General features: G+C 42.8%; 1 protein-coding gene across 1 annotated transcript in view; it reads right to left on the bottom strand.

Moving 5' to 3' along the window:
* Positions 1-6,234: 6,234 nt before the first annotated feature.
* The window catches only part of LOC132985478 (meiosis-specific protein MEI4-like), a 50,529-nt gene continuing 39,030 nt past the window's right edge, over positions 6,235-17,733 (bottom strand). Inside the window, exon 3 of the mRNA XM_061052885.1 lies at positions 6,235-6,683. Coding sequence (XP_060908868.1) covers positions 6,438-6,683 — 246 coding nt within the window. The 3' untranslated portion in view covers positions 6,235-6,437. The remainder of the gene's footprint in view (positions 6,684-17,733) is intronic.

The raw sequence follows: 17,733 nt of genomic DNA on the forward strand, positions 1-17,733 counted from the left end.
TTACGTTTGTGTTTTCACACTGATCAAATGAACCGGACTTTGGGGTCAAGCGTACTCAGATCTGAAGAAAAAAATGTACTATCGCAACCTGAATCCTCCATCCAAGCAGAAGAAGATATGTCAGGGATAATGACCCAGCGAGGTGCCCATTATCAGGAATATATGGCCCAATAGCAGCCCAGAATGGATAAGAGGAAAGAAGTCGCTGGAGCAGTTTCGTCTGAAGACACTATTTGGCACATTCTGTTTGACTAATCTTCAGTATTCTGCTCACCTAAGGCCCTAATGGTACTGAAAAGAACAAGTTCTTACTCATGTTGGTGTTCCATAACCATATAACTGAGATGTTGTGAGTTGGAATTTCCTGTTTTATTGCTTTTGTGCGTTCGGAGCTCCCATGCTTGTCCTACTTTTGGTGAAAATGTTTTAAGCAGAGCGGACCAAATTCTCTGACATCCATAAAACATGACTGTCGGAGTAAAAACAAGCCTTCTGTTTCTATTCCACATGATATATTTATCGTTCTTTTGTTCAACCACAGACTCATTTCTGAGATTTGTATTCCAAACGAGTTCGACTTCCATCTCTGAAGAAGAAAAGCACGGGCAGGCCAGTTCTGAACCTCTTTCTGAGGTTTTCACTTTGTGTTAATTGCTCTCTGGTAATAGAGTAATTACAGCACTTACAGTTGATTTGTGAACAAGCTGTGGAAAAGGTCAATGATCTTCAACGCCAGATATTAAGCAGCTGGATGAGCGTCAGAGTTCAATTAGTGGGCAAATCAATCAAGGGTCATGAAGCTGTTGGTTTCGCCCCCCAAAAAAAACCTCAAAAAGCGTGCAGGCCTTCAGGATAAAAGAAAGTCATTTTAACTCTCTTTCAACCTCCTTTTGAATTCAAAGTACACCAACGTGAAGCCGCTTAATCCTCTGTTGCTCAAAGGATTGTGACGAATGTTTCTTTATATCAACAAGTTGTCTGTTGAGTTGTCTGTCCCACAAGTTGAGAATATGAATCGTTTCCTGTCTTTTTTTTTCTGTTAATACATCACGTCAGCCTCAATGCAGTCCATTTTCCCCGTCTTACTTTTAGTCTCGTTTGTTAAATCTGGCAGACGAACGATCCATCAAGCAGCATTCGCTCGAGTGAGAGATCCATTCTTCTTCCTCATTTTTTGTGATGAATAAAAACAGTAGAATCTCTGCATTCACATCATATCACTGCATTACATCTTAGTTACTAACCACACATTTTACTGGGAGATCCTGAGCTCTAATGTCTTGGCCTTGTCCCAGCAGCAGATGCCAGGCTCTTGAATAGACGGAACTCTACCAACCTTCAGCGAGTTGATCAGGCACTAATACCACCCGACGTCCCTGATGCCCAGCCACCACCATCGGACTGTGTCGTCCCAACAACCATCGCCTGACGCCTCATCTATACAAGGCCTGCTCTGACCTCCACCTCAGCGGCAAGGAAGTGTGGACAACAGGAACGCGAGGAATACAAAGGATAAATCCTTCCTGCATCTTATTCCATCTGCCCCAATCCCATTTTTCTATTTTAACATAACAAGAAGTAAGGTCTTCTACCTGCTTTTTGTAAAGAATCTCGAGGTAACATTTGTTATGAATTGGCGCTACACAAATAAAAATTGAGAAATATTTAAAATAGTTTTCTCTCTCTACCCAATGAAACCCAAACAGGATTAACATTTGACCTCTACATCACAGGGCCAGCCTTCAGAAATCACCTGATCTATAACAGCATCAACTGAACATATGGAAAACAAATATTCCATATCAGTCAGGGTGGTGCAAATTGAAGCAGTCATATTGCTCATAAATCAGCCCCCTTGTGATGTGAGAGTGAGGAGAAGCCTTAGTAAAGCATTATTTACACAAGCTGCTCACGCTTTGTGCAGCCTCTGCACACTGAGCCTCTCCACAGCCTCGCTGATTTATGTGCTCACACCTTATTCCAGTGTTTTTTTAATGCTTTTCATAATGGCTACAGTATTTCATGGTCGAGCGGTCCAGTGCACTGCTGGACACTTACTTCATCTCTCCCAAAACTACTTACTACTAATTTAATTTATACTCACTTTATGATTCATGAAAGGCCTTCACAACACACGAGCCAGTACCAGTGCTTCATGTTTATTTACATGCAGGTTTACTGTGTTTTAGAATGCACTTTTATTTTTTAACGTTATCTTTTTTCTTGGTTTTGCTTTTATTAGAGCATTTTAGGGTAATATATGGTTGTACATACAATAAGTGAATGCACTGTGCAAACTACAGTACACATGCTCATGGGTTACAGTTGCTCTCTCCTTTTGAACAGATAAAAATAATTCAGTGATGAAAAAAGTTTTTGAGATTCATTTTAGATTCAGGAGAAACCTGCTGTTAACATAGGTTATGTTTAACACATGAAGAAGAGCAGGAAGCTCGGTGTACGTTAAACCAAATACACCACAATTCATAAGCGTCTATTGAACCGCGAATGCATCCCTACTATTATGAACTTTTCACTTTTTTGTCCATCACACTACATATATTTAGCACATTATTGAATTAATTGCAACGATTGTGATAACTGAATAATGTTTACGCACACTGCATATCTTTCTCACATGGTGCACGCCTATTAGAAGTGAAGAGGAATATGGATGTGGGAAGGTGAGGTCATGCAGTGTCCTTTATGTTTTTAACATGATTTGTAGTTTATTCTGGATTCTACAGAAAGGAAATGTAAGGATGCAGGAAGGGGGTTACGGGAGCGACGGCTGATTCTAGTAAATATCCAGTAGCTGCTTTTCTGACAACAGTAAAATCTGGAATATAAGTAGAGAGGGGTGTTCATCAGGGTCCACAATATGCAGTTCCTGTGCAGCTGTGTAGCTCTTTTAGTATCATCTGTTTCCACCATGTGGAGTTTGTAATCCAGCTAGCTACCTGTACGCTAGCTGAGTTCAGACCCACAGCCCGCGAGTCTCTCTGCCCACCTCCTCTGCTCACATGTTGTCTTTAACTGAGGAGTCTTTTCAATCAAACCAGCGACTCCACAAGCTTTATTTGCTGAACAGTATATATACAGTAAGTATTGCTTTAAATGCAGGATTTCTGAACTCATGACGGAAAAAAGATGTTAAAAAGTGCCGCCACCAGCCTGGTCCACGTCTTCATATATCCCAGCACATTTTGCCCAACGGTAGATAATGGTATATTCAACTGTGTCAGGTCGTTTGCAGTATGTGATGGTCGTCATGACAGCTCATGTTTTGGCATCTTATACCGGTATATTTGGTCCCACCGGTATAAAGGACACAGCCCACTCTCAAGATGTAAAAAAGGTATTAACAATGAATGTTACGCCCGTTGTTAGCGGTTTAGAGTTGTTTGGCTGTTTAGAAGTAGAACCAGGTCTTTATAAAGCTACAGGCTTTGTTAATCTCCTCTGCTGATGAAACCGATTATACACATACGCTGAGACTCTCACCGGGTCTCTCTGCTCATGACGCAACCCTCCATGTCTGCTCCTCTAAACTCCCCCCCACCACCACCTCCATGATGAGACAGATCCACTCCCCCACAGAGGCACATTAACCATCAGTGCACGTCCGTTTTTATTTTTTTAACACACGGCCTCTCCCCGCTCTGCTCTCAACAGGATATGAAAGATGAGGAGATCTCAGATGGAGACGGGCTGAGACCCGGAGCAGACACAATAGGAGCGATGGCTATCAGCGCAGCCTGGGCCCGTGAGCCGCTGGTAATTCATGACGTACCAGGGAAACTTATTTAGCGGCGCTCATGCCTGGGCCATTATTGCAGACAGCAAATAAGCAGCAGGGAGGAAGAACATCAGTGCAGATAGATTCACTGGGTTTTGTGGAGGAGAGGCTGAGAAACGGAGCGGGGGATGATGAAAGGCTAACAAGCTCCGAGCATTAGGAAATAGACGCAGAAAGTAAAAGGCTGATGTAGTTTCCATTTCAACATCTCAGGCTTGTTCAAGGCAGGATGCAGTTTCCCCTGGAGAGAGTGGGGACATGTCCTTAAAGCTCCGTTCATTGTCCTCTTCTTTCCCTTCTGCTTGTTGGATCTGAACACGCCTTTAAAAGTCCAGCCGACAAAATCCAGAGAGAGAGAGAGAGAAGATAAAAATGTTGCTAATCTTATCTGATTGAACCTTAATTACAAACCTGAGCTCACAGTAATGAGCATCATGAGGACAGTGGGTCACTTCAGTAATTCTATATGTTCTGATGTGTGGAGATAGTCTGAGCCAAGGAGGAAAACTACTGGTACAACTGGACTGGGACAAAGTACTGCACGACTGGGTGTAACAAATACAGCGACTCATTGCTTCTGTCTGGATTTTTACCTGGTATCATTGTTTGTATCGTCAGCTTATGATGATTTAAATGTGATATTTGAAAAGTGTTGTGCTCATGGTGAAGGAATCCGAGCACGGTCTAGACCTGCTCTTTGTGTAAAGTGTCTTTGAGGTAACATTTGTTGAATTGGCTCTATACGAATAAAAACCCAATGAAGATGAAATTCTCCTCCTCTTCTTCTTCAGTGTAAATAAGTGTCAGAGCTCCTCAAAACATGTGTGTGAAGTTTCTTGTTCTAAATCCACTCTGATCCTGTATTTGATCATGTCTATAAACCCCTCTATTTCAGCCCTGCTCAGAACAGGCTGTTTCTGTGTCTGTACCTTTAAATATGTAAATGAGCTGTGTCTGACCACGCCCCCTCTCTGGAAGGGCTTGGGTGTACTCGGTCTTTCTCGCTCCATGTCCTATTGTTTACGGTGAGAAGGCAGACTCAGAGGGCAGAACAAACACCTAGCTGTGGGAGTGTCACCCACCTGGGGGAGGGGCTACTGCCCTTTGTGATGTCATGAAGGGAAAATCTCCAAACGGCCTGTTTGAGCACACATTTCCCGAGGGGCTGTGGCAGTGGTAGAGTCTGCCTTTTTCTCAACCTCTTGACTGCGGTCAACGCGGAGTTCTTTATTATTAAGATGGAGAGCCCCCTGGTGGCAGAACAAACATACCGTGCCTTTAACTGCATCGTGTACAAACTTCCATGATGGTGTAAAGTTTAAACACATTTGCAGACAGTTAACAACCTAGAAATGATGCAGATCCTTTTTGTGACACCTCTGTTGCATTCAAAGACAGCAGAGCCTCTGATATTCATGGGGAGAAATAACAGGAAGCGCCTCAGATATGACTCACATGTAGGAAATAAGCCTTTGTAAGTACTCCTTATTGATCCATTACAGACAGAGAATCAAGAAGGAATCCAAACTATAAGTACTTAACAAGACATATGACTAATTGAGCTTTTAGTAATGGCTTCAGTCGAATTATTCAATAAAAAACACAACACCGAAGGGAGAAACGATTGCATCTTTGAATCAGTGCGAGCGTTTGTTAACACGGTTTATTAGATTCTGGGGTTATTGTTTCCACTCAGTTGTGCAGTTATACAGTTTAATTGCACTTTACAGGAAGAACGAATTAAAACAAAATGCTCCTAAAGTACAAACATTTCCTGCTTTCACTGCTGAATGTATCTTCTGTGTCAGTAGGAAAGATGAAACCTCTCGTTAAGTACGGTTTGTTCTCTGTTGTTATTTACACCCTGACTCCACAGGGAGAGAAGCCTGAAGGTTCAGCTTTCGACAGAATAGCTTCAGGTTCTCAGTTTTTGTCCTGAAGCTTAAAGTGGAATATACATTAATACTAAGCATTATGTATGCTGGCGTTGGACTGTAGTCATGGTCCGAAATCAGCAACCGCACTGAGGTAGTGCACCATTGGCAGGTGTCCTGATCAGTTCAAAACATACTGTAGGTTGAAAAGTGAACTCGTAGTTGGCGGGCCGAGAGCTTCCTCTGCTTCATGGTCACTGTCATCCAGCCACCCAAGGCTTCCCAGGATTGTCTAGTGGCAGCTCCCCAGGGTCTGACAGAAGACGACCACGGTTAGATAAGGTGTCCTGCATCTGCTCATGAGATACACAAATCAGCAGAGAACCACTCCCATGATTCCCCGCCACCATCATCTTTTGTTATTGTTTTGATTGAGAGCCCCCTGGTGGTGGAATTAACATACTGTGTCTTTAAAGAACCACTTTAAACATACATGAACTATGTTTTATATAATGTTGCAGTGAGAAAAATGTAATCATTGTTGTTTTGAGTATTTTTTAAAGTATTTATTGTCAATAAATAAAATATAATACAACCCAAGTTTGATTCATTTTCAATATGATGTTTTCCTTCTTTTTCTTTCAAGCACCTCTATCCACTGTGTTGGTGGTTTTAGATCCTTGCCAGCTGAGTTCACCTATTGTTTGGTCGTCCTGCGGTGTAAGTATTAAAAATCTCAACGTAGCGTCCCTGTTCAGGGGATCTCATGAGTCCGAGGAGGTGAGCAGACCTCCTATCCTCCACATGAAGATGGAAAACAAAGGAAACTCGTTGGACAGCAGAAAGACGTGCTGTTCCAAGTGACTCAGGAAGCCCGACTGATCCGACCCCACCTCCACCCGACACGGTACCTTTAACCTCAGCAGGAGCTCCTCCACGACCCTGAACAGGAAGCACGAGTTCTGATACTGGTCCACTGGAAACCTGTCCAACCCTGAGCTCTCCTGGTCCTGCACAGAAACATCAGCGTTAAGAAAACCTTGAAGTTGAGATTTCTGTTTTACTTGTGGAGTTTTTAGATTCTGTAAAGCACTTTGTGACGTTGGTTTTGATTAGTGCTTTATAAATACACCCTGAAGATTCTCAGAGTTTCTGAATCGGAATTCCGACTTCAGGGGGGCGTTCCTGATGACGCATCACACCGGCAACTCGGAATTTCCGACTTCCGAGATAAAATGGAATGCACCATTAATATTTTGGGTGGAAACTACAAATCCCAGTGATGATTGCTTCTGGGGGGGAAAAGAAAGTAATTTCCTTCCCAGCTGTTGATGAGAGGCTGCTGATTGGACATTGGAAACCTGTTCAGGACAAGGAGAGACAGTCCTCACTCAGCACTACAAACTCTCCACTCTCTCGTCACAAAAATCAGAAAATCCAAACAAGAATCTGAACTGAAAGGAAAAGGGAATGGGCTGGCGGCTCAGGGACGCTGACGATGGGATCAGTCGGACCGCAGTGACAGGACGGTCGAGTAAACATAGCTGCCTTGTTTCCACTCGCCTCTTGTTTACCAACCAGCTCCTAGTTTATTTTCTTTTTTTCATGTTTTTTTTTGGTTGAAGCACAACAATTGGTTTCATATAGAATTTAGATGCCTACAACAAAACGTGTTTTTTTGCCTTTTGGGGCCACTTCTAGCAACTTCTACTTGTCTTCACCTCACCGCTCTCGTACTGATACACCAATCAGAAATCCTTATATTTAGAGATTGGAGCGGGGGTATTTAGTTGATTTCAGGATGCGGGGATGCGCTTGTTAGAACGATTCTGATTCACTAACATACGCAAGGTGTTGGGAACAAAACTGTCTGGTACCCACGTCTCTCATACATGCACAAACTTTATTCAGATTCAGATTCAGACAACTTTATTTATCCCAGAAGGGCAATTCCGTTTCACATTCTACCGAGCCATTGAAAAACGCTAAGACAACATAAAGGAAACAAACACATCACCGCAGCACTCAAACAGTTACATTCACATGTCAGTAACAACAGTTCAACAGACGAATAGGTCTGAATAGTGAGAAGCCAACGCTATCGATCTAGAATTTCATAATACAATGACAGGAATGTGTCTAATGAATAGACACATAAACGAATGGACCTCACAGGTGTATGTGCAGAGTAAGAACATTTCTACGCATGTATTAGTGAATGTGGCCCATTGTCCTTAAACGTTTTATAATCTGGGTAGAGCAGCAGCATGCAGATCAACAAGAGACGGGTTCAGAACAAAGCCTTCATCAGCGTCTTTTTTAGAGCTGTGCACCTGAGGATTTGTTACTGTTTGAGCGTGCTGGTGGCCGCAGGGCATTAAGAAGTTCAACAGGATCTCCTGGTCAGATTTCTTTGCAAAAAGTGTGTTGATTTGAAACCTTCAACACATACATGGCAGCTTGTCTTCTTTAATTAAAAACCTGGACTGATTCGAGAGTCCTCCTGGATTAATCAAACCCCAAAGGTCTCCGTTCCTGCAGCATAAAAAGCCTCTTCTTTATCTTCGGAGTCGACTAACTGGATCTTGGCTCGCTTCCATTCTGGCTACAACTCTGAGCAGCAGCCTCCGCACGGCAGCTCTGAGCTCTCACATGTTGGATATGTCAGAACTTCCTACAACATCCTGGAGGTCAACCCGCACAAATAACACCTCTTACGGGGAAACGCTGCGGCCAAGGTGTCGGAATTAAAGAAGACCTTAAAAGGGAGATGGAGCAGTTATAAAGCAGAGGAGACTCACACAAACAGTGAGGTAATCCTTCAGGGGTGATGTTGGATTGATAGATGATGTAACGCGCTGCAAATACTTGCAGGAGCTATTTAACAAAAGATGACAACACTGACGTATGAAGGTGCAAAGTGTGATTGTTTTCACAGCACACTCAAGTCGAGTTCAAGGCTTCCAACACACAAAACACTGAATGTTAATTATTCAAATAAACAGAAGCTGCTGGATCCCCTCCAGGCTCAATCACAGTGTGCCTCTCTAAATGTGTGTGCGCCTCATTTTGCTGCTTGTGAAAGTTTCTGTGTGTGCATGTGAGATGTGTCACAGGGAAAAACAAGCGCCAGATGGCTGTCAGGTATTCCTCCAGGCTTTAGCTTTCAGAGAGCTGACAGTATGTGACAACAACACCCCTTAACCCTCTTACAAACACACACACACACAAACACACACCACTTAGACCCCATCAGTAGCGGGTCACTTGGCACTTTGTTCTTAACAGCTTCCACACAGTTTTCTTTATTTCCCACGATTCACTTTTTCAATTTGAACTGTTGAAGAGTCTTTCTTCAGCCGCTCTCACAGATTATTTTAGACAGAACTCTGCTGCAGACACGATGATGATTAATGACTTAAATCTGTAATCGATCACATTTCTCTTTCTTTGCACACAGTGTCAGCCAGAGTTAACTTAACGGCTACTGACATTTCAAGCTTTAGATGGTGGAAAAGCTCCAGTTTTCATTCCTTTAACAAACCCGCTCTACTTCTCCACAAGTTTAGATTCTTCATAACCTACAATGAGCCTCAGGGCCACATATTTGAATACAGATGTGCAGCTGGTATTTGATGCAGGTCACCATGTGGTGGACTCTGAAGCTTCAGTGTTTATCCAGCTCTGCATGGGTCTGTAAACCTTTCTGTGTTCTAACCTCTCTCCATTTTTCAAAAGCATCTCCAATATTGATCCTAGTTTGAGCACGTTTCTGCTCGTGGAGCTTATTAGAAACATGCAGAGGCTTTTTAGGTCGGGTACAATCACATCTGAACCACTTCTCTTCCAGGTGTTGCAGCGATGAGCGATTAGAAATCGGGAGAGAGAGAGAGCAGGGAATGACACACGGGAAAGGAGCCACAGGTTGGACCTGAACCCGGGCCGCCTTCTTGGGGGACCACAGCCTCTGTACATAGAGCGCTAGAACCACAAGGCTACAAGCGCCCTAAGGACAGTTTAGTTGATAAATGTGCTTTTTGACCAAAAATTGGGCTCTCCATGTTCTGAAAAAGTGATGGCCTTTTATCACAGCTGAACACTGAACAAGATATTTTCAGGTCGCCATGCTAACGATTTGTCAATCCCAGGTAGCCATGCCCCCAAGCATACCTGTTCAGTGGCCGGCTTCATCCGTATTGATTCTAAGATTTTCAAAATGAACATCATGCTGAACCGAAGAAGACCTGAAACTACAGCTTGAGACCATAAGATCGTGAAGAAAATGTTTACTGGGGGAATAAATCAACTGAGAAGTAGGAACATTTTAGGCCCCCTGCTGGTTTCTATGGTGTAAACAAAACCTCAGAAACATCATTTTTTTAAATGATGAACTCAAATAGTTTGTTTTATGATTCATTGAGCGGTGAGAGAAGGAAATGTTCTGTTTACATCCTATGATTAGTATGCATATTTAATAACATGAGCATTAAGAGGTGACACCAGGCGGCCTGACACAGAGACATCGAGGCCTCAGATTCGTTCTGCAGTGTCCGTCAACGTGTTGGATGGACAGACTACATCTGAATGAACGGGGGTGAGGGTGGGGGGGTGAGACGTTAATCTGCGAACCATCGTTAAAAAGATAATTATCAGAGCTCCATCCATGCACACCACATTCAAGATGTTTAGACATCTCCAGCACGTTTGAATGCTTCCTTACCCCCGTGTGTGGTTGGAGGATCCTTATAAAACCCACAAACTGGTAAAAATAAAACATGAAATGAAATGAAGCTGCAACTGTGGGAATTAACTATCATTTCATAAAGGATTTACTATATTGGAAATGTGAATTAAACCGTGCATATCCTATTTGCTGGCTTTGCGTTTTGATTAATTTGCAGATTTTTTTTCCTGTTTGGCTCCAGAAAGCGACTGAAAGTCAACATGACATGGAAGCTTTTCACAGAAGCTTTGAGCTGTATCACTGATAAATACACCTGACTTCCATAAGTCCAGGGCTGCGAATGACCAATCATTAATAGATCCACTGATCCTATAGAAGTCTAATTGTCTAGCCTTTAATGTCAGACAATATTCTTTTATTCCTAAAGTTCAGGTCAGAAACAAAGAATACCAGCAGGGGGCTCTCAATCAAATCAATAACAAAAGATGAAGTTGAGGCTGGCGGGGAACCTGCAGAATGATTCTCTCTGCTACTCACCCCTGATGAAAACTAACTCTGAGTTGACCGTAGTCATGACAACCGGGAGAAACATGTGGTAAGATCCGTCCATTCTTTGTGCCGTGTGTGAGCGCTTGTGTGGAGAAGAGAATAGAAGAGGAACAGGAGTGAAGCTGAGTAGATAAAGTCCTTTGTTCACAAAATACTATGAGTTAAATAATTATAAACATATAGCCTAAGCTAGTTAAGAAAGTAACCCCTCCCCCCCAACTCCACCGCGCCGAGGTACAGCGTGATTGTAAAGGAAACACTTCAAGATCCAGTAAAAATGAAAGTGGCCTGAACATGAAATGACTGACTATTTGAATATTCAAAAGTCCTGAGCCATCATTTATACATATCATATCTCGAGTTGAGTGTATCCTTTAAATATGAAACTAGTTACGTTCTTGGTTAATCAATAAGAAATAAATCCTTGCTGTCTTCATGAATAAATATGTGGAGGACATTTAAATGTATGTTTTTTCTCATGAGCTAAAGCCGCTTTGTGTAAGCCAACATGCTCTGGACTGATCAGACTGTGATGCAGAGCAGCAGGAAAGAAAGCAATGTACCAAGTGTTCTCTGATTTATATTCCCTCTTTGTGTTATCTTTTCATGTCTGAAAACATTGAAAAAGTTCTTGCTATAACCTTGAACAAAAAACCAGCTCCAGCAGGAGAGAAGTTTTTCTAGTCGAAGGACGTACGTCATTTAAAAAAACACTCATCAAACGCTGAAGTTCATGACTAAACGAGAGGAATGAGAGGGCGACAGAGCACGAGAACAGAGCGCAGACAATTTACTATTAAATACTGCATAACTGTTGGTAATAAAACTTTTGTATTGAATGTTTTCTTTCATTTTACATGAAGTTTAACACAAAAAACTGTCTTTTGCATGCTGCTCTGCTTGGTCAAAGTTACAACGACACATTAAAACACACAACTGATCGATCAGTGTATCCTTCAAGTTATGTTTGTATCACTGCCAATTTCCACAGTCCGATGGACAGCACACGCCCTGCCATACTGGAGCGTGAGCACAGCCATGAGCAGCTACAAGATCACAGGAGAACTACAAGATCACATGAGAACTACAAGATCACAAGAGAACTACAAGATCACATGAGAACTACAAGATCACATGAGAACTACAAGATCACATGAGAACTACAAGATCAAAGGAGAACTACAAGATCACAAGAGAACTACAAGATCACAAGAGAACTACAAGATCATAGGAGAACTACAAGATCACAAGAGAACTACAAGATCATAGGAGAACTACAAGATCACAAGAGAACTACAAGATCACAAGAGAACTACAAGATCATAGGAGAACTACAAGATCACATGAGAACTACAAGATCACATGAGAACTACAAGATCACAAGAGAACTACAAGATCACAAGAGAACTACAAGATCATAGGAGAACTACAAGATCACAAGAGAACTACAAGATCACAGGAGAACTACAAGATCACAGGAGAACTACAAGATCACAAGAGAACTACAAGATCACAAGAGAACTACAAGATCACATGAGAACTACAAGATCACAAGAGAACTACAAGATCACAGGAGAACTACAAGATCACAAGAGAACTACAAGATCACAGGAGAACTACAAGATCACAAGAGAACTACAAGATCACAAGAGAACTACAAGATCACAGGAGAACTACAAGATCACAAGAGAACTACAAGATCACATGAGAACTACAAGATCACAGGAGAACTACAAGATCACAGGAGAACTACAAGATCACAGGAGAACTACAAGATCACAAGAGAACTACAAGATCACAGGAGAACTACAAGATCACAAGAGAACTACAAGATCACAGGAGAACTACAAGATCACATGAGAACTACAAGATCACAAGAGAACTACAAGATCACAGGAGAACTACAAGATCACAAGAGAACTACAAGATCACAAGAGAACTACAAGATCACAGGAGAACTACAAGATCACATGAGAACTACAAGACCACAAGAGAACTACAAGAACACAAGAGAACTACAAGATCACAAGAGAACTACAAGATCACAGGAGAACTACAAGATCACATGAGAACTACAAGATCACATGAGAACTACAAGATCACGCGGGAATAAAGAGAATGTGTAAACAACATGTCTCTTTGTCTCTCTGAGTTTGATTTGTTGTTCATTCTGTTTTGTCATGTTGATAAAGTGATGGAGAATACGATCAGGAGTCTGTATGTTGTGTTTTATTTTGAAATTGACCGGACGCTCTGTGCGTTTCCTTGTCTGACTTCCTGTTAGGGGTTGTTACATTCTGTCCAGCTTGACGCATGCTTACAGCGTACTCCGTCGACAATAGACTGGCAGCGTATTTGAAAATGAAGCAGAGAGTAGTGGCATGCGTAAAAGATGGATCGTGGCGCTTGCTGTGGAAACAGTAGCACTGATTAAAGTGGCGGCGAATGGTGGCGTAGTGCGGGGTGCTGACGGAGAACGTGGAAATTGGGAGATATACAGCAGAAATCTGCACAAACTCAACTGTGAGGGATTTTTATTTACTTTTCTGTGTTGTGTGGATCTTCAGCTTCCCAAACAACCATCACCATCAGTTTCCCATGACGACCACATAAAACAGCAGTCTGAAGGTGGAGGTGGTTTATGTCAGTCAGGCTGGGAAGAAGGAGCCCGAGATATTCTCACTTTAATCTCAAACCTGTCAAACACTCACAAGCCCAAAGAATTTATGAAGCCATGAGGCGGGATCAATGGAGGGCAAAAATCAATAACTGGAACAAAAACCTGGTGGGAGCTGTGATGGAGCGTCTGTGGAGAAACCAGTCGTCCACGGGGGGGCGGAGACTGACATGCTCACTGGAGATGAAAACCAGGACCTGACACATCGAGTCTTTGCAACACTACATGAAGTCTATCAACTCAATCTGGAGCCTGATGCTGAAGCCAGAAAAGACAGAATCTCTGTTCTGATTGAAAATCAGTGACCTGTTCCACCAGCTATGTCTCAAAACGCACAGTGTGTAAATTCTGCCACCAAGGAGCAATGTCAATCAAAACAAGAACAGTAGATGACGTTGAAGCTGGCGGGGAATCATGGGAGTGACAACAATATAAATACAGATCCGACATGAATCCGTGTAGTCGTCTGTCCATTTAGAAATCGTAGGTGTCTTTGGAAGCAGCCACAGCCAATCAGGAGTCGACTACAGCAACTTCAGGGATTATTCCCGCAAGAAATTCTGACCAATCAGAGAGCAATTTAGTCGCGCATCACACAGTTAGGTCCGCTTGTAAACGTCCCCGACCAAACATGAGGTAATTATGCAACAATGGAACAAACTGGTCCATGATTCAGAGCAAACGAAATGTAGCGTAATTAATTTAATAAGTATTAAACTATATTAACTCTTATTTGTATACTAAACATCAGATTTTGAGTTTAAAAAGATGATTACAATACATTCAATGTGTTGATTACCAATACCTAGATGAAGAAAAATACAAATGTTCATTTGATGCAGAATTAAACGCTGTGGTTTAATTCAGTTCTTCAGCAGATGGTCAATTTTTATGACTTTGCAGAGACTGGTTTCGGTCAAAGTTCATGTCTTTGGGGTCAATTCGTAGATAGCAGAGTGTTCTGTTTTCTGCTTGGTTGTTTACTCCAGGCATTGTAAATGTTTATAATATCCTGTCTTCCAGAGCCTGTCTGAGAGGGAGACCTAAATCATTGATCAGTTCCTTTGTTTCTTGGTAAAAAGTAACCAAGATGTTAATCCACAGTCCTGAGTCCTGCAGGAAGAGGGGGTGTGAAACGTGGCTGCTAATATCGGCTACAGACGTAGAGGTGTGAAACTACACTAACTCTCAGATCATGACGTTTAACATTTAAATAATTTGTGAGGATAATTTCCAAGAGTCTGCACTGTCAATACTAAGCAAACTTCTTCAGTTGCTGCACAGAGTGTCTCATCATTTTGTACTGTGTTTGCAAAAGAGAAATAGAGTTCAACAAGAGGAAAAGAAGTCAAACAGAACCCAGTGAAAAGTGACAGCCTGGTTCAGAGATAATGACATTAGATGAGTTTGTGTCTGGCCCATCTGCATGTGTCCTTTTTCTAAATGAAAGGATGACACAGCAGGGCGGACTGATGGAGCTGTCTGTCTGCTTGTTAGCGCTCCTCGGGGATCCGGCAGGCTGAAGGCTGACACTGACGAGGTTTTGTTGCTGCCTTTTAATAATGCTGATAAACTACCCGCTCCCTCCGTGCCAGCTACAGGACAGACTTTCACATTCAGGCCAAAACCACAAAGTCAAAACCAACTTCATCTCTAACATCACTCCCCCCCCCCCCAGTGACGGAGAAAGAGATGCTAAAGGTTGGATGTGACGGTTCAGGTGAGGCCGAGGCTGAAGGGGAAGGTTTATTTCTGTGCATGCTTCAGGAGTTCTGGCTTTGAAGCTTGGCAACAGGACGCTGTTGAGTCTGTGAGAACCTGCCGGAGGTTCCACCTGTTACACAGAGGCTCGTGCCCTACAACTGTGCCCTCAGAAGGTGATAATTAGCTACCCGCAGGATGAGTTCATCAGAAGTGAACACAATCATCTGGTAGCAGTGCAACATGATCGCAGCTGCTGCTCGGAGGAATCTACTTCCATTTCAGTTTTTCTTATTAATGTGCATCATGTAATTTAAATCTCAACAGAAACCTTTTATGTTAGCAATAAAAACGAGTCCTTACTGAGATTGTTAAAATTCCATATTGTGTGATACAATGTGTTTTACAGCCATAAAATCCTTCTTATGAAAAACTGATCAGTGAGATGTGTAGAGAGTGAAATGATAAAGTGAGCTTACTATATGATCAGACATTAAAGGTCCCATATTCTGCTTCTTCTGGTTTTATATTCTCTTTAGTGTGTTTTCCAAGTGTCCTGTGCATGTTTAGGCACATCTATTTGCAAAAATTCTCCTACGTCCTCCTGTTAGCTGTAGCATTAGCTGCATGTAACGCTCGGTTCTAGCCCCCCTCGATAAAAATGTGTCAGTCCGACGTCATTGTCAGTGTGAGATCACTGATCTAAGCCCATTGGCTCGTTGTGGCCCAGCAGCTCATGTTGCACGCCCGTTAACTTCTGTAGCACGCCCACGATATGCCGTAGCCTGCGGTAGCACAGTAGCGCTAAGGTGCTAATGTTTATGCTCCCCTCGGACGGAGCCAGTGGCTGCATTCCCAATATGGTAAAAGAGGCGGGACATTTCCGAGAACCGTGCTGAGCAACTGACCAATAACGCCAGAGCGGATCGGCAGACCAATCAGAGCAGACTTGGCACACGTGGGGTCTAACAGTGGGGACTCAGCAGAGCGTAGCTGACGGACTCAGAGCGGAGAGGGAGCAAGGAGGAGCAGTACATGAAAACAGACACTTTTTTTGGACTTTAGCTATTGTGAACGTACAAAAGTAGATACATAGATTAAATATAGGAACCCCAAAAAGGGCAGAATATGGGCTCTTTAAGGAAACATGTTGAAGTGCTGGCTTCTCTGACAACAATGCAGCAGCCAGTATGTCCTCCTTCTAACTTTAGATTCTGCTCCTGAATGCTCTGGATTTGTTTGGACCAGAGAAGGTAGGCGGTTTTAAGACACGCCCCCACACGGCCGTTTTGGACGCCCCTCGGTTTGTCAGATATGAGAGCAGTTATCAGGTCAACAGGTGTTGCAGCGATGGAAGCGGGCAAGAGAAGTGGTTCAGATAGAAGTGATTGTACCCGACCTAAAAAGCCTCTGCATGTTTCTAATAAGCTCCACGAGCAGAAACGTGCTCAAACTAGGATCAATATTGGAGATGCTTTTGAAAAATGGAGAGAAGTTAGAACACAGAAAGGTTTACAGACCCATGCAGAGCTGGATAAACACTGAAGCTTCAGAGTCCACCACATGGTGACCTGTGTGAGCATCAACTCTAGAGGGGGGGGGGGTCTCTTTCCAGGTCTCTTTCCCTGGAGACAATCAGGACTTGCACTGAGGTAAAGTAAAAACCTCAGGATCTGTATTCAGAGGGAGCCTGAAGCACTCTGACCCAGATAACATCAGCTGCACTGAGATTATCAAGCTGCTCTTTGAATGGGATTTAATCGCCCGTTTGATTGGACCTGGAGCTCGTTAACAGCTCCGACTCGGTCACAGGAAGCTGACGGAGGCAGAGTCCCACAGACAGGTGGGACAGAAAGTTTCTCAAGTGGAAGACAATACAAGAAAGAAGAGATTAGACACTGGATATGGAGGTATTGTACAAAAAATACTTCATGACCTAATAAAAAAACTGTCCTGCAAAGTGAGAAGTGGAAGTTTGTCCACACAGCTGGTTAAAGGAGCAGGAAGGTCACAGAGTCATGTTGCTGTCCTATATTACAGCTGGGTTTTACTTGGACTTTGGTGGCCCTCCGAAGTCTAATTTGCCCCACTAACCCAGTCAGGGACTAGGTGTGTCATCAGTACTGACCCTGCTTCTCCTCCTAGTAACCACGCCTACCGCTAAAGACACTGAACAGTTGTAGTCAAGACCACACTAACCGAGACCAGAAAATTGGTCTGTGCTACAAATTATTTTTACCTCATTGAAACGATGGGATGAGAGGCAGAGAGGCCGACATGTGCAACAACACTTTCAACCTTTGTAGCATCAAAAGAAGTCCACATACATCCCTGACCTCTAACTTCTACTCGTCCGGTTTTAAAAGACTTACCCATTGAAAGTTTGCAGATCCATCCCTGACAAACAAATGATGAAATGATGATCTGGACTGTTTTTCTGAATCAGCTC

The sequence above is a fragment of the Labrus mixtus genome, chromosome 12 (genome assembly GCF_963584025.1).
Source record: "Labrus mixtus chromosome 12, fLabMix1.1, whole genome shotgun sequence".
Classification (NCBI taxonomy): domain Eukaryota; kingdom Metazoa; phylum Chordata; class Actinopteri; order Labriformes; family Labridae; genus Labrus; species Labrus mixtus.